This window comes from Capsicum annuum, chromosome 1 (assembly GCF_002878395.1).
Source record: "Capsicum annuum cultivar UCD-10X-F1 chromosome 1, UCD10Xv1.1, whole genome shotgun sequence".
NCBI classification, from domain to species: domain Eukaryota; kingdom Viridiplantae; phylum Streptophyta; class Magnoliopsida; order Solanales; family Solanaceae; genus Capsicum; species Capsicum annuum.
Window position 1 is genome coordinate 204,989,800 of NC_061111.1, and position 22,181 is coordinate 205,011,980.

The 22,181-nt window shown below is 36.5% G+C and overlaps 1 protein-coding gene across 50 annotated transcripts; it reads right to left on the reverse strand.

Annotated features, from left to right (window-relative positions):
• Nucleotides 1-8,020: 8,020 nt before the first annotated feature.
• LOC107854970 (RRP12-like protein) lies at nt 8,021-21,878 on the reverse strand. 50 transcript variants are annotated; one of them, XR_007048056.1, is made up of 11 exons: nt 21,057-21,855; nt 20,429-20,572; nt 20,219-20,327; nt 19,855-19,946; nt 19,471-19,681; nt 19,044-19,209; nt 18,700-18,939; nt 18,095-18,247; nt 17,253-17,594; nt 15,446-15,514; nt 13,856-14,611 (listed from the first exon to the last, which is right to left on the reverse strand). XR_007048056.1 is itself a non-coding variant. In XM_016699956.2 (7 exons), the coding sequence occupies exons 1-7, from the start codon at nt 21,201-21,203 to the stop codon at nt 19,218-19,220; spliced, it is 738 nt and encodes a 245-aa protein (XP_016555442.1). In that variant the 5' UTR covers nt 21,204-21,855; the 3' UTR covers nt 19,216-19,217. The 50 variants fall into 50 exon arrangements, 4 of the variants coding, with proteins under 4 accessions (XP_016555442.1, XP_047256457.1, XP_047256453.1 ...); XR_007048053.1 differs by having other exon boundaries at nt 13,856-14,615; XR_007048054.1 differs by having other exon boundaries at nt 15,446-15,519.
• Nucleotides 21,879-22,181: the final 303 nt, after the last annotated feature.

The following is a 22,181-nucleotide window of genomic DNA, read 5'->3' on the forward strand; positions in this document are numbered from 1 at the left end:
AAAAAATCAAAGCTGGATATAGAACATTTTAGTGTTATCCTTTTTTTTTGTTTCATGAGTAAGAAAGAGGAAAACGAGAGGAAAACAATATAATTTTAGAGAAAATACCCAATTACCCCACTGAACTATACCCAAAAGGGTTATGCCACACCTCAACTTAAAGGGGGTCCTATTACCCCTCTGAACTAATTAAAAGTAAAATTTTCACCCCTTTAGTGCCTATGTGGAACACACGTGTGCCTACGTGGACACTTCAGTGTATTGTGCCATGTATGTGCATCATAGGTATTAAGGGGGTGAAAATTCCACTTTTAATTAGTTTAGGAGGGTAATAGGACCCTCTTTAAGTTGAGGTGTGGCATAGCCCTTTTGGGTATAATTCAGGGGGATAATAGGGTATTATCTCATAATTTTATTTCGATTTTTCTCAGTAATTTTCTAATTTATGTGCTATATTAAAATAACTAAGAAAACTATTCGTCTAACTCTCTTAATTTTATTGAATAGACAATGTTAAAACTAGAAGTCATCTTTAAATTTCCTTGACTTAATGCTTAGTGGTCTTTATTTTCATTACTTCCTCTAACGTTTTATTGTAATAAGCTATAAAATAATTAATATATATATATATATATATATATGCAAAATAGGTGTTTCATAATGTAGTCCTATAAATAGACATTGTAAACCGTAAAGATGATCACATAAGTATTTTAAGCTGTTATGCATTTAATGCTTATTATATTCATGTTTTTATTTGACTTGAAGAATAAGATGAAGGCTATTGAACGGTAATTAGCTTGTGCAGTGAATGTTGACGAGAGTTTGAAAGATTGTACATTTTTACTTCATATTGTTTCTATTTTTTAATGATAAAGATTGCAATAATGACGTATATATATATATATATATATATTCTCTCTATATTTTTTTTTTGTATTTTATATTGATTTCTAATTAGCGTAAATTCATAATTTCTTTTGGTTCAAAATAGTATCTCTAATTTTATTCAAAATATATTAACTATAGTTTTTTGTAACGGTGTGAAGCGCGGACAAATTCACTAGTTGTTAATATATTTCTTTCTTACTTACCCTTTTTGTTTTGTGTTCGAACTCGTGAGTTGCTAGGGGAAAGCCATGGGTTTTTAGATTAATTTATACTTTTTTTTTTTAATTTAAGTAGAGTACTATTTGACCTGCTACAAAATTTAAGAAAAAGCTAAAATCATTAAAATTTTATAGTGTAAGACACTTCTTGGATATTTTTCTGTACTAGTTTAGGTGTACGTTTCTCGCGTGTGTACCTCATTTTATTGAGTTCAAACGTTACACTAAATAGGACATTTGTTTAAATAATAAATATGAATACAATAATTAATTCAATATTTTTTTGAGAATTTATTTAATTAAACCTAACTTTTACCAAAAAAATTGTTAAGCCGATCGACATTCATCTACCACCTGTAAAACTATAACAAAATAATACGATAATAGAGATTTCAAAATAATACACTAAACTTAATCTTTACACAAAAATATTCTCAAAACAGAGATATAAATACAATACAATTAAACCTAACCTTTATCTAAAAATATTTCTCAAAGCCGACATTCATCTACCACCTGTAAATTCATCTATGATCTGTAAACTATAATAAAATAATATAATAGTGATTACAAAGCTTCAATTTTGATGAAAATAATTCTTGTCTGAGCAAAACATTTGACCCTAAAGAATGATTTGAATGAATATATATCTATTATGTTGACAAAAATAATGAAGTTAAGGGTTAGATAAGCATCCACCAATCTAGACATGTAACCGAATTATGTTAGATGAGCATCAATCATATTTTTTCAATAAGTAAATCGATTTCTTCTCTAATTTAACGTGCATCTCAATATTTATAGAAGTATTTTCTTAATAGAGTCCTATTTTAGGAGTATTTTTCTATCCTATTTTAGGAGTATTTTTCTATCCTATTTTAGGAGTATTTTTCTAATTGATCAGTACAAAAAAAATATTAATTAATTCTCCTTCTATATATTTTAGGAGTCCCATATATTTTAGGAGTCTAGTTAATAAAATAAAAATAATTAAAGAAAATAGTGAAAAGACAGTTTTGTCTAAAGGAGGGTATTTTAATGAAGGGCAAAAAGTTCAAATCACATTTCTAACTATCTTCACACTTTTAATATATATAAAAATTGGGAAAATGGTCATATTGATCCTTATATTCGCAGAGTTATATTTTTCATTCTTTATATTTTTTGGTTATATTTATCACTAACATTCGATTTTGGGATCATATTTGCTCGTGTTGTTTATTTTTGGTTAAAAAATAATTTTATTTATTTACTAAGATGCATCATAGGGGATTATAGAGTTAGCTGTCGGTAGCTTATCCAATACTATGGCATTACAAGAGTTACTACTAGTAGTAATGGGCCCAACAGGCCCAACAGGAACTATCATTTTAAAGACATGGATAATATTAGACTGGGGCACAACAGGCCTTACAAAAGACGTACTGGATGCATGTATCGATTTCCAAAAACTTCTTAAGACTAGGCAGAGGGTTAATCCAGAAAACAAAAAACTTGTCGTCAGAGAGCTTAAGGCCTTCCTAAGCCAGTCGATCAGCTACTCCATTTGCTTGACGCTGCTCATGCCTCAGCTGTGGGTTCCCCAGGCTGCGCAGAATATCCCTGCAAGACGTAACAAGACTGTTATTAGGAGGTTTATTAGATTGAAGTACATTTATTACCTCTAGTGAGTCCATCGCTATCTCCAGATAGATAACCTGCACGCTGCGAACGAGTAAAAGACCATAAAACAAGCTGGAAAGTTCAGCTTCAAAGGGGGAAGAAATATTGATCTTTGCACTGAATCCCCTCACCCAACACCTCGCACCGTCTCTAAGACATCCACCAACTCCTCCAGTTATTAAAAAATGGTTAAAAGCCCCATCTATATTAAGCTTAAGGCCTTTGTCAGGCGGAACCCAGGCTGTTCGAGGAATGTTAATAGTAATAAGATCTTTTGCAGTTAAGTAGTGGAATTCAATAGCTCGTTCAAACGGGATGTTGATGAGGATCAAAAATTTTTGCTCGTTATGATGATTATGATTCCGAGTTAACAAATATTCCAAAGGTAGAATGTGAACAAGTCACCCTAACTTAGAAAAGAGGTATTGAGATTTGGTTTTAGGTTTTTGCAGGTAACCATCCAGTCAGTCCCTGAGGTGTGATCCAAAGAATCGATTTGGTGTTCTAGATTAATAACTTTCCAGAAAATCTTGACGTGGTAGCATTGAAGGAAGATGTGGTAATGGTTTCTGGCCTACCACACATGGGGCAACTGGGGTCAATGTCGATCCCAATGTGATTTAAGAAAAATTTAGTAGGCAACCTTTCATGATAGCAAAGCCATAGAAAAAACTTGACTTTGTTAGGACATTTTAACTTTCAAATCCATTCAAAGGGTTTATTCTCTCCAATATTGCCATGCTTAGTTTGACTAAGGAGAAAATTATCATAGACTTGGCCAGTAGAAAAACAAGTACTAGAATTCATATTTCAATTTGGATGTCTGTTGTATTACCGGGAAGAGGTAATGGAATAACTTTGATTTCCTGAAGTAGATCCTTAAGGAGATCAAAGGAGATATTGTTCAGATCCCAGCTATGGTCAACAATGACATCCTTTACCCTTAAGTTCTGATCGTTAAGGTTTATGGGTCCAACAAGGAACGTAGAAAGCGGTTTTGTGTTTAGAATCCAAACATCATTCTAGATAGAGATTTTAGCCCCATCACCAATATTCCATCTAATATGATCTTTGCATATCCTCCAGCCATTCATAATATTCTTCCAAATTTGGCTAGTGTTTTTAAGATGATGGGAGTCATCATTCAGAGTGCGACCTTTGGAGTATTTATTGATGAGGATAGAGGCCCAGAGTGAAGAAGGATTTCTATGAAGTCTCCATGCCAATTTAACCAACATGGTTTGGTTTGTAATGCTACTTTTTGCATACCTAGACCCCCTTATATTTAGGGAGAGATAGAGTATCCCAATTAACGAGGTGAATTTTCTTAGCAGAGTCAGTGTTCCCCATACGAAATTCCGTTGGATACGATCTATATGCTTTGTGACGCTAGCAGGAATTTACAGGTAATGCATTACATGCGTTGGGATATTTTTTAGGCAAGATTTTTCCAAGGTGATACGGCCAACTATGCTAATAAAATTAGTTTTCCAGCCCGACAGCCTTCTTTTCAGATTATCAAGAATGTACAGGAAGTCGGCATTATTGTGAGGTTTGTGGAATAAAGAAAATCCTAGGTATTTACCTAGAGAGGAACAACTCTTAATCTGGAAAAAAAAAGTGATGGTCTGCTGGGTCTTTTTAGTATAGTTATGGGAGAATAATATTTTTGATTTAGAGTTATTAATATTTTGGCCGGCCCAAGAGCAGAAGTTTAGTAGGGTGGCAGCAACAGTTTTACAACTTTTAGTATTTGTATAAGACATAAGGATTATGTCGTCTGCAAAGAATAAATGGGACAGAGCCGGGCCTTTCCGAGAAAGATAGACAGGGTTCCAAGTTTTTGAATCGACAGCTTCAGTGATGTTAAGGGAAAGGACCTCCATACACATGATGAAAATATAAGGAAAATGGGATCGCCTTGACGTATACCTCTAGTGGGGTTGAAGAAATCTGTTGGGCACCATTGATAAGGACTGCAGACGAGCTAGTACAGATATAAGACATAATAAGATTAATGATGCAAGAGGGAAAGTTGAAGTAAATAAGAGTGTTTTGAATGAAGGACCATTCCAATTTATCAAAAGCCTTTTCGAGGTCAATTTTCATAAGAAAGAAACTCTTTTTACCTTTGATTTTGCGAAAGTGATTGATAATTTCCTGAACAATGATGGAGTTATCGCCAGCTTGCCTATTTTGAAGGAAACTAGTTTGATAGGGGCCTATGAGTTTAGTCATCAAGGGGCGCATCCTTCTCGCAATAATTTTGGTAACTATTTTGTAGGAAGTATTACATAGGCTAATAGGGCGAAAGGTTTTTTAGTGAGGATGCATTGTTGCATTTAGGGATTAGGCAAATACGAGTTTTATTACATTCCTCAGGGATTCTGCCATTATTAAAAGCATTTTGACAGAATTTAGTGACGGAAGGGCCCGCCATATTCCAGTACTTTTGATAGAAAAAAAAGGTGTAAACCATCAGGCCCACAGGGGCTTTGTAAGGATGGAAAGAGTTGACAGTACGTAAAATTTCTTCCTCAGAAAGAATTCTGTCCATGTCCTCATTCTCTTCTGTAATTAAGGCAGTTTTCCCAATTATTATGGGGGTATTAAAAGACTTACATGAATTACCTTAATCATTACATGAATTTCCTGATCGGTAGTACAAATCTGATCCAATTCAAGTAAAGCATCATCCCACAGAATAGCCAAGCCACCGGACTTTCCTATAGCTGGAACATCTATCATTCTTGTAAACGGAAATTCATCAAGCAAAGCTTGATAATCCTGCATTTTGGTCTCCAGCAAAGCCACCAAAGGTGGCTTATGCCAGTCCACCAAGGACCTGAAGTTCCTTTTGAATTCAGGATTATTCCCTCCCCTACAATTCCATAGTATGATGTTTATTGATATGCTTGGGCCAGGGGGGTTGATTAGTGGAGGATCCACAGGGGTTGCTATCGTCAGTTCTGGATCCTGATCGAGACCACTCATTGTAGGGTTCAGAATCAGTACATAATTCCCTATTTGTGGATTGAAAGGCCGTCAGATATCTATTGAACTTTTTGAGAGATTCGGGGGACAGATAAGTATGAATTTCTTCTCGTACTTCTCGTTGTAAATCATCACTTTTAGGTCTTTTAGAATCATTATTTCTGTGCGAGTTCCTCGCATTAGTTCTAAGGCCTCTTCTATTTGCTGAGTGCTTGGACACATAGTTCTTAGAGGAGGGTTTGAATGAGTGAGTACCTGAGATGATGAGGGTATGTTGTTTGGGAGACAAGCGGCAGTTGTCTCCAGGGATCCCATCATTCCCATTGCATGATGGAGGGGACCCGTTCGTTGGGTCAGTCCCTTTACTTTCCAAATGTGGTACTACTGATTTTTTCAAATGATTATTCAAAATGTGTCTATTAACATTAGGAGCTACTATGAAAGGCGGATTTTGGTTTTTTTAGAGATATGGAAGTAGGAGGAGCCACGTCATTTGTTATAAAAGTTGGCAGAGGTACTTAGGAAATTTGCTTGCTGCTAAGGTGAAGTGTAAAATCAGGGTTGTCCTCCTTAGGAGTTGTGAGACCAGAAGAAGTACTGATATTGGCTTTAGTTGAGTTTTTAGGGGGCACAGAGGTAATTACGGCAGGGGATAATTTAGGGGACGAGTAGAAAAGTTAAGTAGGGGCCATTGAATTCGTAGTAAGGTTAGAATTAGCCGCTAAAAGGGCAAATGAATTGTTAGATGTGACGTCAGCACTTGGATGAACAGTGACAGCGGAAGTTTCTTTTGTGAAGAACCAATTTGTTGTTGTTCTTTCTGGGAAAAGTTGCAATTATCTTTTTGGACATATTTAAAATATTGTTGGTCAAGAAACTTATCCGTATCCGCGTGAAATAATTTAACATTAATACCGTTAACCTCCTTAGCCGATGAAGTTGGTGGAGATTTTGTTGTTTTGGAACTGCCCTCCTCCATTTGCTTTTGGATCTGGTGTTTGAGGGCTTTCTTCTGCTGAAATTGACGGTTTCCTATTGCTCCTCAGTCTCTGTAGGTTTATTCTTGTCTTTGGCAGTAGGTTGCTTAGCAGTATTGCGATGTCTAGCCCTCGAGTACATACAATTAATAATAGTGTGCCCAATACATCCACATGACTTGCATAGTAGATCCTTTCCTTCGTATAGTATTCTTTGTTTTAGATTCTCTATGTAGATGTGTGATCTGACGGGGACACCTAAAGGTACTTCAATACATAAGCGAGCATATCGCCCTCTGAGAGTAGAGGAAGTAAAGATGTCGGTTTTGACCAACTTTCCAAGTTTACTTCTAATTTTAGAAAGAATTGTGTGGTCATAGTATTTCGTAGGTAGCTCAGGTAGGCGCAGCCAGATGGTTGTGATGGTTTTAGTAGCCTCAGAGGGCACAAAATTTGGGTGCCAGCACCTTTTAATGGATAGATAAAAGCCATTAATAAACCAAGGACCATTATGGATCATCGCATTCATGTTCTCCTCTTCGAGAAATTTAACAGTATAGTAATCATATCCTAAGTCAATGAGAGTTAAGGCTTCAGAAAGTTTCCAAAGGTTACTAAGCTTCCTTCTTAGGTAATCATGGTTTTACCCATTTATCGTGAAGCTTAACGATAAGAGTGAAGGCCCAAGGTTTATATATTCTAGCTTTTTCTTCTTCAGAAAGAGAAATGGATTGAAAGCTTTTGTTGGGATCTACAGGTTCTAACAGTTCCATATCTTGCATAGGCGGAGAAAGGAAAGGCTGAGGCGGTGTATTTGCAACAGATGTACACGGCACTGTTTGACTAAGAACAGTAGCAAAAGTTTTTTGGTCAGTGGGATTATGCTTTGGTAGAGGGGCATTAATGGTTCCCGTAGTCTCTAAGATGGGATCTGTATCAATTTTCATATTATCTGGTGGATCAGGGAGCAGCGGTGGGCCTGGAGATGGTGTTGTCATGGTGGTTTTCTAGTGAGAAGGGAGAGCTTGTCTCTCTATATATTTTCGAGACTTAAACTTTGCTCGTGTTGTTAAGTATCATATCAACACTTTTATTAGCTTACTTCGCGTCTACATGGACACTTACACACACACGCATATATACTAGATGCAGAAGTTTGCGCTAGAGTAGGCCCAATAATAGCGATCTAGCTATAATTTATAACCGTTAGTTTTATATGTCGCAATCAGAATTATATGAGAGTTTTTACAAAAAAAAAAAAGTCCCAACTCAGCTGAATTTGCAGAAATTTTGAAAAAATCCACTATCGCAACTCAGCTCAATTTCCAGAAACATACAAAGCACAACAAAATAACACAACTTTCATCGGTTCTAGCTCTTCTAAACTGCAATTTGTAAATTACAAATTACACCCAATGCTAAAACATCACTATTGTTTCCCAGCTCCCAATACTCAGAACTATGGCGGAAAAGTTCGAGCCTTTGAGCTTTTCAATAATTTCAAGAGTTTCCCTTCTTCCCCTGATTTCCCACCTTCAGGCTGTTCCCCTGATAAAGCCTCATACTGTGAAGGTGGTACTGGAAAACCATCAGCTCTTACAACCACTTGTTGCTGTAGTAAAAAAGATCCATAATTCAAATAAACTAATCATCATACAATAAACTACTATATAAGAACTCTCATCAAATCTCACACGAGTTATTACTATCCTCTCTCATTTTCAGTTCATTTTTCTTACTTTTCTCGTTAGTCCCTTTAAAAGAACGGTATATATAAAAATTTATTTATCTGGTTTATTTACAATAGTCTGAGATAGGCTATTTTAATATTGCTTATAGATAACAAGCCTAACATGTAAACGAAGAACATAAATGAACTACGAAACGTAATATGAACGAATGAGTTCATCGTAATCTGATAGCTTACCCAACATATCATGTTGAAATGAATTTCCGCAAACATGCCCTCTATTTAGCTCCCCTGGACTTGTTTGATGTGACTTTTGTGGCACGCTTCGTCCTGGTTGAGACGAAGTTGAATCATGGTAACATATATAAACAAAACCAGTGTAAGAATGAAATGGTTGCCAGCCTTTGGTGTAAATTTGGAGGACGTTGGCGTATTTGCTGCTATTGGGTGGCCTCTGTTGGTTACCTCGTAGGAGTTGCAGAAGGTTAAGGGTGGGCAAAGCAGCAAATCAAAAAGGTATTCCTCTGCTTCTTAAGTTGTAATTTGGATTATCTGCATAAAATGGTCGTTGCAATTAAGATTCAGAATTATAGCCTACAAGACAGTGAGAATATCAAAAAAGAAAAACCGTAAACTCATAAAGGTGCTAACCTTTGCCATTAAATGGAAAGATCATCAGTTACTCGAAAACATACATGTCAAGCCAAAGCTTGTGAAATTCAGGGAGTTGATATATGTCGTCCCTAAAATTGTGACAGATTCTCTGTAGAGTTGAGAAAATGATTAATAAGAACTAAAAATGAAACCATAAGCACTCGACCGACACTACCAGTTTCAAAAACCATTGGACAAAGATTTTTGTTGTACAAAATTTAATTTAGAGACAAAATTCATTGTCTAAAACATTCAAATTACCCTTCATTTCCTACTTTCTCAAAAATCCCACAAAGCTAAAATAACTCAACAACTCAAGACGGAAAGAAAAAAAGTTCAAAACCTGTCATACTACAGAAAAATCTCAAATCTGCACAAAGATGAACAAATACATAAGTCCACTAATTGTAATACTTAGAACTTCAAGAAATGATGAATGTTCTATGCAGCTAGCAAATTGATACAGCATAGGAGCAAGGTAATTGAAGTAAGCAATGACAAAGTGCTAGTAAAATAGTAAGTCATGGTCCTTGCGGGAATATGAACTGAGAAGCCCTCAACCATTCAGCAGCTTCGAGTTCCACAGCAAGTTTCACTGTGTAATCTGCAAGATATGAGCTATTTCGAATGACTAATAATGAAAACTACAGAAGAACTACGTACACTTTATCCTGCCTAGACCCCACTTTGTGGGAATACATTGGGTATGATGTTGTTGAAGTTGGCAAAACAAATTTTCGAAAGCTGATGAACGCCCAAGTGTTTACCACAAAGTAATACTACACTTCGATCTATTTAAAACATATACAAGATATTCCATTTCTCTAATCATCTTGGTCATATGTTAATAAATGTAAATCACTGGTATATAGTTATCTACCACTGATATAAGAGCACCATATACTCATAATAGAAGAGTAATTTCTGTAAATATACAGGCATAAAGGATGATAGGTGAACAAGGGAAAATATACTTTCAATTGAACTTGCAAAACTTTTAAGCTGAATGTAAAATAAGATTTTAGTCGAGACATGCACAAAGTCATTCGTTTTTCTTCTCTTCTTGTTTTGAACTGTTAAAGTAGTAATTCTATTAAGAAATAGGAAACTGGTACAAAGTTGGTGCCAGGGAATTGCACCAAGACGTGGACAAGGTCATTCTAATAATGGATATTGAAACTGGAAACCACAAAGTCTCATAATTGCTGAAACCGTAATTGATGATAATACCAAAGTTTGAACAACATGGCTTCATCAGTATATAATCAACTCGAATGCAGAAATAGCAGAATTTGATTGTCCATGAACAGAAGTTTACCAAAGAATGAGAGCCCATAAAAAGTATAAACTTTCTATGTGGTCAAAGCTGAAATTCTGGCTGAGATGAGTCAATGACAAGCAAAATACTAGTTTGAAAATAGTGTCCATGGAGTGAAAAATCACATCATAGCATATTCCTAGGAAGATATACATTTGACTTGAGCAAAGTGCAATACCTTGTGATCAAATATATCTGAAGATTCTGAATATTTTTGCCGTGATTTTAAATAGTAATAGGTTAGACATGTTGTGCAATATGGATCACTGCACATGCCTATTTTTCCAGACTTCAGTAGATGTTCATTTTTTCCAGTGTAGTCATTATTGCGCCAACCATTTCCTTCTGCATTGCTAATTGAAGGATATTTTTTCGTTGTCAGCAAAGTTGGATTATGCACTACTGTAGAGGGAGTGGGGCCGAAAGTTATTCTCAAGATTGTGACTAACATATAATGGCCCACTCATGTTGATACAAAACAACCAAGGAAAGACACCAAAACAGCCCACAAATCGCACAAAACAGTCCACAAGGTACAAGAGACCAAACGGCTATAAGATGACAACTCAAGAACCCAAGATTACTAGGTGTTCAACACCAAAACAACAGCTACTACACCAGAAGAACAAGATGATAACAATAGGACTGGAACACAAGAACAATGTAACAACACCACACAGCTTCACTAGAAACAACTACAAACTAGTACAACTATTACAGGAACAAAAGATAGGAAGTATGACATACAATATTACAAACAATAAGAACCAAGGTATATATTCAATACCAAGACCCTTAACACTTGTAATATCAATTCCAACACTCTACGATGACACAAGAGGGCGTCCACCTCTAAAGCACCAAGGTTTATAACAACGTTTTGCAACACTAGTGATTCCACACTAGTATCACCCTAATTACGGTTGCTCTCACTCTCTCTAAAGGAGTTTCTTTCAATAATAATCAAAAACTAAGGAAATAAACCCTAGAAAGTTCTATTTATACAACATTACAAATAATAGAGAAATAACAAAAGAACCCTTTCATTAAAGGGCTCCAAAAGCAGCCCCTTAAGTGCACCAAAAGGATGGTTTTGGGCCTCCTTCACACTTGGACTTATGCACTCTTCTAAGTGGTTTCCAAAATACTCAAAAAGTTTCCAAGGTCATGATAGTACTCGTATCATCCTCTCCATCTTGATAGGAATTTGCCTACAAATTCATGACCTCACCTCTTTTACAATGGCACTTCACAATCTCCTTCACACGGCCACACATCTTCTACATCTTCCCCGCTTTGCATTTTAACCTCTTCTTGCTCTCTATCTTGAGGCTTCCCATCAACCTTAGCTGATTCAATTACTACTTCTTCCCCAAGATAGTATAATTTTCCCTCCCTTAGGATCACGTTCCTCCGGTTTGGGCACTCACTAGCCTTGTACCCCCACCCTTGGCATTTGAAGCATTGAAATCCCTTAGAATTGGAAGTTGAAATTGGTTTACCTTCATACCTAGTGGACTGTTTTGGGGCAGCCTTGATGCTCTCAGTTTGGACAACCATGGATAAGCTCTTTTTGAGCTCCCTTTCAACCTCCAATGCCGCTTGGAAGATGCCATCAATGGTGTCGAACTTATGAAGTGTCATATGAGTGGAGATGTCCTTGTTCAACTCGACTTTGAAGCGCACGATGTCATGACTCACTTGTTCTCCCCGGTGATCTAGTTTCAACATCAATTGTTGAAATTCGTCGTAGTAAGCCATGACACTCTTGCTCCCTTGCCTCAAATTGTACAATTTGGCAAGGAGCTCATATCTATAAGTCTCGGGCAAGTATCTTTGCCGCATAAGGTTCTTCAACCGAAACCAAGGAGGAGCTTGTCCCCCAATCATCTCATTCCCAAACCGTTTAAAATACTCCCACCATGTATTAGCATACGCTTCGAAGTAAGCTATAGCATAGCAACATTTCTTTTCTTCGGTGAGATCATTAAGTTGGAAGATCTTGTCATAAGACGACTTCCATGCAAGGTAGGCTTCGGGATCACTCTCACCTTTGAAAACGGGAAGGCTCACTTTGATGGAATTGAGACCTACATCTCGATTTGGATAGCCATCTCTCATCTCTCGGCCTAACTCCCCATGTTTACCCTTCATTCTTCCTTCCCTCAAGTAAACATCATCATACAACCCATAACCATCATGTTGTCCTCCCCTAACATAGCCTTCAACATAGAAGGGTCTATTTGGGTTAAGTGGAGCTTATAGTGGCGGGATTGGATTTGGATAGTGAGGTCTTTGGTCAAGTGGAGTTTGGATAAGAGGGTTCGGGTTTGGTGGTGGTATTTGGGTTCCAACCTTTCTTGTTGGACTTGGTGGAGTGGAGGATGGTTTGGTCTATCTTGTTCTCGGCTTCGGGATTAAAGATTGGTTGGATTTGTGGCAATTGGTGGATATAGCATTTGGTGCAAGGTCTCGGGAGTATTAGTTGGGGAACTTTTTTGAGGGGTAGAAGGTCGACTCCTTTGGATTTCTGATGCCACATCCGTATCTAGTTTCTCAAGACACATTCAACCTAGCCACATCTCGGGACATAGTTTCAAGGCGAGCCAAAATGAGATTGATGGCATTATTGTCCATTGTTTGAGCATTTGAAGCCTCGGGTTCCATTGTGGTTGTACCGAAAATAACCACTCAAGTTACGGTTCAACAAGACACCCAATCAGTCCACAACGTCACACACAACAATACAATACAAATCCTACAAAATAAAAAACACGTTAGTTCAAAACAAACTCCCACAATGAGATCCCACCTTCAAGTTTCTTCAAACTCAAGCTCAATAATGGTGGATGGCTCAAATAACCTCTACTTTAGCTCAAATTAGAACCCTATACTCCTATAGACTATAGTGTTAGAGAACACAAATCTAACACTAAAAACACAAGAAAAAAAAAATCAAAAACTCAAACTTTGACCTAGGGTCAAAAATGGGTTTAGTATTTTATTGGTGGATTTTCGATCTTGACACTTCTTTTTTGTTGGGATTTTCAATTTATAAACTCTAATAGTATTAGGGAACAAGGATCTAACACTAGAAACACACAAAACACACAAAAATCAAGTTTTTTCGAAAACCCTAAAAACGTGAACAATAACTTTTTTCGTTTTCTTCTTTTTCACCCTTTTTTTTTTATTTTCAATATAACAATCCCAAGATTGATTTTGTTGGAACAAAATTAAACCTTGCTTTGATACCAAATGATACAAAACGACCAAGGAAAGACACCAAAACAGCCCACAAATCGCACAAAACAGTCCACAAGGTACAAGAGACCAAACAGCTACAAGCTGACAACTCAAGAACCCAAGATTACTAGGTGTTCAACACCAAAACCGCAGCTACACCAGAAGAACGAGATGATAACAATAGGACTGGAACACAAGAACAATGTAACAACAACACACGGCTTCACTAGAAACAACTACAAACTAGTACAATGATTACAGGAACAAAAGATAGGAACTGTGACATACAATATTACAAACAATAAGAACCAAGGTATATATTCAATACCAAGACCCTTAACACTCCTAATATCAACACCAACACTCCACGATGACACAAGAGGGCGTCCACCTCTAAAGCACCAAGGTTTCTAACAACGTTTTGCAACACCAGTGATTCCACACTAGTATCACCCTAGTTACGGTTGCTCTCACTCTCTCTAGAGGAGTTTCTTTCAATAACATTCAAAAACTAAGGAAATAAATCCTACAAGGTTCTATTTATACAACATTACAAATAATAAAGAAATGACAAAAAAGCCCTTTCATGAAAGGGCTCCAAAAGCAGCCCCTTAAGTGCACCAAAAGGATGGTTTTGGGCCTCCTTCACACTTGGGCTTATGCACTCTTCTAAGTGGTCTTCAAAATACTCAAAAAGTGTCCAAGGTCATGATCGTACTCGTATCACATGTGAACCAACGAAGTTTGTCTCTCGATTTTCAAAGAACCACTATAGCCTACCAAGATACTATCATTTCCAAATGAATCCATAGAGTTCATTGGCACTGACAGAGATGCACTCCTTGTCCTGTACGCAAAACGCCGATTTTGAAAGGCATTATTTTCATCAGACTGAGGATACAATGGTGAAAACATCTACACCTCATCTTTTTAAGAAGTAACCATCCCTTAGAGACTCAACCTACCTGTAAGGAGGAATTTAACAGCACTTTAATGAAGAAATGCTTTCGCCACGAAGCTTGATAGTTTAAAGAACAAAAGGTTCAAAATAACTTGATAAGTCTTTGTCAATCAAAACTACAAATTCTAGCAAAGAAATAAAAGTTTAACGGCAACAAAACAAATTTCTGAAGGCAGCTAGATGACTTTAGCTAGATGACTTTAACGTAACTTAGTATAGCAAATAGCAAATTTCCTAGACTACCAGAGGAAAATGGAAAATTACCACCTAAAGTAAACCAAAGTTTTCATATTTGTCCATTGATATTGTGTCAAAGTACCCAAAACCAATTGACCGAATCTAGTACAGATCCCACACCCACATCGTGTTGACATAGGTGCATCACCGAAAGTGAAGCCCGAGGAGTCCAAGCAACAAGAATTTACCTTTTATATCAGAAAGTAGAAATCAAAATCTTCTCATATAAAAAGACAGTTTTCAATAAAAAATATATACATACTATTAAAAGAAATCGAACCCACCAATTATTAAAAAATGACATAGTAGGCATGCCATGTTACTCTCTCTTCCCAAAACAGTCTCTTTAACTTCTCGAGATAAAGGTCGAGTCTGTGAACACTCTATCCTCTCCAGACCCCGACTTTAAGTACTACAATGGGTTTGTCGTTGTTGGCATGCTACCCTCTAAACTTTAAAGAGGTAACGTAGATAGAAACCCCCAAGTTTCAATCAGGACAATAGCTCCATGAGCCAATTTCTTCAAAACAAGTACTCAAATTAGGTCGTGGACACATAATGATGAATGAAAACAAATTCTATTAGTTTAGAAAATACCTTGCTCATCTTTTTCATTGACATCAGTCATCAACTCTTCCACCAAGTACTTGCACAAGTCAGTGTTGCCTTCCCTAGCAGCAAAAATCAATGGACCTCTTTTGTTAGCATCCTTTACATCTGCCACTGTACTGCCAACCTGGCAATTCTTTTTCACAATCATCAAATTACCATATCACATAAACGGAAACTCCGAATCGGTCCAAGGAAAGACCGAACTACAACTTCCAGAAACTTCTTAACCTTTTCTTTAACTGGTCAAAACAATAACAAATACCTCAAAAAGATTAATTCTTGAATATAAAAACACACCCCCAAAAAACAAAGAAAATGAAAAAATCCTTCATTTACAAGTTACAACAAGTATATGAAACTCAAACAAGAAAAACAGTTGATTTTAAGATAACGAAAAGGAAAACAAAGACCCACTCAGCAGATCTACAATATCCTATGAAACAAAGCATAGATAACCCGTTAAACCACAAATTTCACAAAAACAAAAACAACATAATTTCAAGAACATGCAAAGGCAATACAAACCTAAAGTCAAGATTCCAAGAGCAAATATTATACCTGTCAACCTCAAATTTGTGAAATTGATATTGCAAGAGAAAACCCAAGCTGAAATTGAAGAAACAAAGATGAAGAAGCAACAAGTAGAAGGCGGTGGTGGAGTAGTGGTTTTGAGAAGAGGCGGTGGTAGCGGTGTAGACAATCTAGAAAAAATATGTGAAAAGACCAATTTGCCCTTGGAGGCACCAATTTGCCCTTGGAGGCAGACATGACGACCCTGACCTGCTTCCAAGGCTCTTCTATATATTACTAGATAGGTATGCCCGTACGTTGCACGGGCACGGGAGCCAACTCATATAGTAGAATAAAATAAAAATGTAACAGCAACGGACTATTCCGTTTGATTGGATCAGTTGATGAAAATGAGTTCAAATGTATGTTTTATACAATCATGGAAATAACATACTTTCGGATGCTCACATTTACATATAATAGTGATTGTTGGCTATTTACATTGTAAGAGATAATATTAATAAATTCTACAATAAGGGATGTAGTTGTTGCTGTGAAACCGCCTATGATGAAAACCAAATGTCAAAGCCAAAACCAACCACCTGAGCAAAGACCCAATATAGTGTTGTCAGCGTCCGCAAACGTCAATTTGAAATCAAAGGCTCATTTAAAGGACAAGTAATTGCAAGCCAATAACTTTCCCAGTTGCAATTCACACTGGTCGGCCCACGTGGATGCATCAAGAAACTGTACCTGCGACAAGGCTCACCGTATGACAGCAGGAGCATTTCACACTGATCGACCCACGTGGATGCATAAGTAATGTATGGCAGCCTCCACATAACACTTAAGGCGGCCTTAATCCAAACAACTGCCATACAAACTTGAAAAGAATAAAGATAAAATGAGAAGAAAAAGGGTAATGACGCGATCACACCAAGTCGGTTGATACACAAAATAGGACTTCCCATCATGACCTGGCAATGGATTTAACGACACAATATGATACAAGAGGTAACAACAATCCAAACAAGCTGTTAGAGACACTATAATGGATGACAAAGAATTCAACAGTTTGGATTGGTCAAAAGGAAACTTTATTCCCTAAGTGGTTCCAATTTCCATAGCTCTCCGAATACAGATGCTTCAAATCGAGTAGTAGCATTAGACATAATGAAAATTGGATCATGAACGCATTAAAGTGGAAATTATAACAAAAGAATTAAGAATACGCTGAGTTAGTGCAACATAACATATTGATAAAGAAGTAACAACTGAGTACCTGCAAGATATGTAATGGCGTTGGACAATGCTAATGCAGTGGAAACCCCCTTGCTTTCTCCGGTCACATCTTCCCCGAGCAACAACTTTGCAAATCTTTCTTTCATGGTTTCGACATCTGAAAGTTGTGTTGTATAAACAGGTTTTTCTTTCACATAAAAATGTTGAGGGCTTTAAGAGAAATTTCCATTGTAAGAGAATGATCCAAAAGCATTTTTGTCGGACGCCCTGCTTGAGTCATCATCATATAAGGAATCTGTAACACCTCTACTAGTGGTCCTTTCATTGTCACAGGACTGACTGTTCAGTATGCAGCTTTCGAGGCCATCATATGTTGTAACTCCTGAAAGTTGCATTTCTTAAATTTAGTTGGATGCTGATTAAAAAGGGTTTAATTTCATGTTTGAAAAACTATATCCTTTTGTTTTATTTTATATGACGGTGTTTGACTGACGACAAAGTATAATAAAGAAAGACTTTTGGCACGTATATTGGTTATAAGACTGCCAAAAACAGATTGTGCAAAATAGTACTACAAACTGATGTGGTAATGGCAAAGAATCGACACAATGTTGATGAAAACACATACACCATTTAATTGACTGGTTCCATATATATATCTTTACTCACTTAAATAGAGACTTGGTTCCCAAGGTATTTTAACTCGTATCATGTGCTTACGACAGTTTGGTCGCATTAAATGGGTCCAAGGAGAGTAGAGTGTTAATTTTTCCGTAAGACTACTATCATAGTGTTCCTGGAAAAAATAAGGATGGAAACAAACAAAGAATGGCAGAAAAGGCATTCCTGAAAGAACTGCTTCTAGAAGTAACTTTTCCTTACCCTTTTTACTTTTTTCGGGAAGAGCTAAGTCTGTGCTTCGTGAATCTTATTCTGCATACTCATGAGTAAGCGTTCATACGTCAATTTAGTCTCTTGCTCCAATGTTTGGATGAAACTATAAGTCAGGGCACCCGTTGGAACACCTGTGAAAGCCTGCCGGAATCCAAGGTACGACATATTGATGATTGAAAGTGTTCAAAGTGAACGTTATCTATAATCCCTCAAATCCATATTGCTTAGCACAGAGGAAACATTAAAGAGAGAAAGATAAATGTTAAAACTTGACAGCAAAGAAAATCCTTTCTTGAATAATGGAATCGCTACAAGTTTTCCTTGAAGCATGATAATGAACATAACCTGTAGTGCTTACTCAAATTTATAGGTTAAATCAACTTATGTCCCCTTGATTATACAAATGCTCTGGTAAATCAACTTCTCACTTTTATGATGTATTAAACCAACCTTCAGTGTATATTAAATCAAAAGACATTAGATTTTCTTGCAGCTAATAAAATGGAAGTAAAGATAAGCAACAAATGAAAAGTAGAATAGCACAACATTAACTAAAATAGAAAGTATTTTAGCAACAAATGACGTAAGTATACCTTGAACTGCTGGTACTTTGCAGGAGATGATTCAAAAAAGACGTTTACTAAAGCCTGGAGCCATTCCTCAAAGCACGAAGCCAAAGCCTTAATATTTTTGCCAGCGGACTTCTTTGAGTAAGAGTATTTGCATTTGAACTCCAATACCAAATCAAGATTTTCATTCTCTGTTTGGTGGACTATAAGCTCTTCAGATAAGGTATCACATGCAAGTACATTTTTATTCTTATTCACCAGTTCCTATGAGAGGGGACACAGTTGATTACTTACGTCCAAACAAGACATGGTCATTGAAGAAGACCTGAAGTAAAACAATATAAAAACTTCAAGACTCTGGAGTGAACCTGCAAAGCTGCAGAAATATTCTCGAGCATAAAGAAGCTCTCCTTTAGAAAAGGAATCAAAAGTGTAGTCAAAGCTTGGGCCTTTTTTGAACGTCAGATGGACAGCGACAAAAGGCAGGTAATAGTCCCCAACACCCACAGGAATAAGCCTACAGTTCTCCAAATACTGATTTTTTAACAGGCAAAAAGAGCAAATTTAATTCCAGATGTAGGTAAAGCAACTTTTTGGATGCAACTCTTCAACTCTAAAACAGGAAACTGAGGTTTATCCCGACTCCACTCTTCCCGATCATAGAAAAGATAATGATACTTCCCTATTTAATTGCCATAGAAAGAGTTACTATTTATCCTACAACCATGCTTATTTGTAAAGTATTAAATTGTACCACTGAGTCAAACATACAAAAGCACAACAACATATGCCTACCTTTTGATGATGCCGGTTCGAAGGACACAGCAAGTGGCACCACATGCTTCATAAAGAACCCAAGTGATGATCCACATACATATTTATTTAAAACAGGAATCAACCAACTGTTTGACAAAGAGTAATCCTTCGTATTCAGGGAGATGGGTAACATCGCAAATAATTTCTCTGGTCCCATAGCAATAACAGCTGATCCTATGCACTCCTGAAGCTGAGTTGAAAACAAAGAAAGGGAAAGTAATTACAAAAGTTTTAGGTTCATAATGTTTCTGAACAACAACTGTATTTAAAAGATAAGGAAATCATTCTTACTAATAAACCAAAAAGATAAACTACCTAACATAATAAAGTGAATAAATGAGCTTCTTGAAACATAAGACTTACATTTTTTGTATCATAAGCACCTCCAGAAGCAACAATCATCCAATCAGCAAGTTTAAGTATTATACTCTTCGCACAGAAGTCCAAGACCTCACCTAAAGACATAAGATGCAAATACAGTAAGAACAAAGAACTGTGAAAGAGAAAATTGCTAACAAACCCAATATATTCCCACAAAGTGGGGTTTGGGGAGGGTAAATTGTACGCAGTTCATACCACTACCTCATAGGTGAGGTAGAGAGGTTGTTTCCTCAAGGAGAAGGACATAATATAAGAAAAAATAAGCCTACCACAAAGGAGCCAAAACAACAGTTTGACATACACAAATAAATAAAGTTGATAACTATTGCAAATGAATATGTTTTACCGCATACGTAACAGAAGCCCAGTTCACTACCAAACCCACAATGCAAACGAAGCCAAAATCTCTGGTGTGCATCAATCTTATATACTGAATAACCCAGTAAAGCCATAACCTGCAAAACAAAAAGGGATCCATTAAAGATACTTCCCACAGCACTACCTACGATAATACCTAGAATGAATTATAAAATTGTAAACACGGTCACCCACGTACAAGCTGAACTGCAAGAAAGACGAACAAAATGTCTGTGGTCACAAAGAACCAAAACTTTAAGGTTCGCCATTTTCTTTGAAGATCGTTAACTCTCAAGTAAAAGGGAGCCTTACAGGTCGTACAATGGGAAAATGCAAATCCTTCCTGTAACAAGACAAACTTTAGGGAGCGGTTCTATATTCAATTTGATAATTAAAGCTTACAGGTACTAAGTAAGAAGTAATTCGCCAAAAGTTGCAGTATTTGCCTATAATGATACAAAAAATAATAACTGATTGAAGGCTCGCTCTAGTTTTGGAGACAGTATGCACATACAACAAATGACAGCATGTATGCACGGCAATCTGAAAGCTATTTAAAATATACAAGCATAAATACAAGAATTTAGTTCCGATCATACTCTTTAAAGCATCAATGCATGTCTAATAAGTTTCAGGCGATGTTGCTCGTACTCTCCAAGAAATGTTGCTGCGCTCATGTCAGATCCCAAATAATGCCTTATTTTTAGAGGATCCAACAAGCACCCGACGGCTTTTTTGAAGAGTCCGGGCAACATAAGCCCCAAGTTAGCAAAGCCTATAGGTAATAACGCTTAAACTTCTGAGGAACAAACAATCTGAAAACACACCTTAACAACACGCCACTGATTAGGGCATTCTCTGTGAACATACTTTGATGTATCCCTGCATTTACAGGGTGCGATAAAATCCCTGCCTAAAAAGGAAAAGTTAAAATAATCATAAGCATCTTGGTTCTCATGCATCAATAAGTTCATTAACCAAAATACACTAATATACTCTGAACATAATAAACAAGGAAAAGCTCAACAATGATCATTCACTAAAAGACGTTATGTGAATACAAATAACCAAGGAAGAATTCAACAAGAAGCACTCAATAGAATATAATAACAAGCTAACAACTCCTCTTTGTGAAAATGTTCTTTCTTCCTTCAGCTATTTGAGCTGAATGATTCAAATCAATCAGTTAACTATTCCTCAATTGCAAATCTGTTATGCTTGCTTTCCAGATACATAACCCAAATTAGCTACGGTTTACTTTTATCATAATTCGACTAACTTCTTATGAACCTCGACCTACTTCAACCTTCCTCCTTTAACCAGACTTGGTATCAAGTCTGATAATGCGAATATATGTGGAGATCACCATCGCCGGCTCCGTCACCATCACTAGCGACAGAGGAACTCTAAAAGAGAAGTTGTTAAAGTTCCCTTCATCTTTAAAATTCAATGAATAACTCAACCGATCATAACGGAACTCCGCTGAAGAATGCATTTTTGAGTTTTTGTTTGGGAGAAGTAGCGCTCTGGGTAAAGTTGAATATGTGGTCATCTATGAAATAGCTAAGCTAAAGAGAGAATCGGATGGTTTTAGAGCAGCGGGGAAAACTGATTTTTATTGATGTGAAATTCCTATTTTACTCTTCCTCGTCTATACGGTAGAAATATAATATATATATATATATATATATATATATATTAGAAGAGCATGACCCATGTCAGCATTAACCCAACGTTAAGATATTTTACTATGTATAGTAAGTTAAAATGATATTCGTTCGAATCATGAATCATAAAACATATTAACTACTTTGTAGTATTTTTCAAGGAGCCAAGTTTTACAAGATAATTATATATAACTTACTCATATAAATGACAAAATTCGATGCATTTAGAAGTTTATATCTTTAATCATATGATTGAGATTTGCTACATTAAGTAAAAAAGATGAG

What these genes read in the sequence shown, in the direction of transcription:
- LOC107854970 (XM_047400497.1), bottom strand. Translation starts at nt 21,203, where the DNA reads ATGAACTTATTGATGCATGAGAACCAAGATGCTTATGATTATTTTAAC. An exon ending in ATCAGTGGCGTGTTGTTAAG is followed by an intron (nt 20,573 to 21,056) that starts GTGTGTTTTCAG and finishes GTCTTGTTACAG; the next exon opens with GAAGGATTTGCATTTTCCCA. An exon ending in CGAACCGGCATCATCAAAAG is followed by an intron (nt 19,358 to 19,470) that starts GTAGGCATATGT and finishes GCAATTAAATAG; the next exon opens with GGAAGTATCATTATCTTTTC.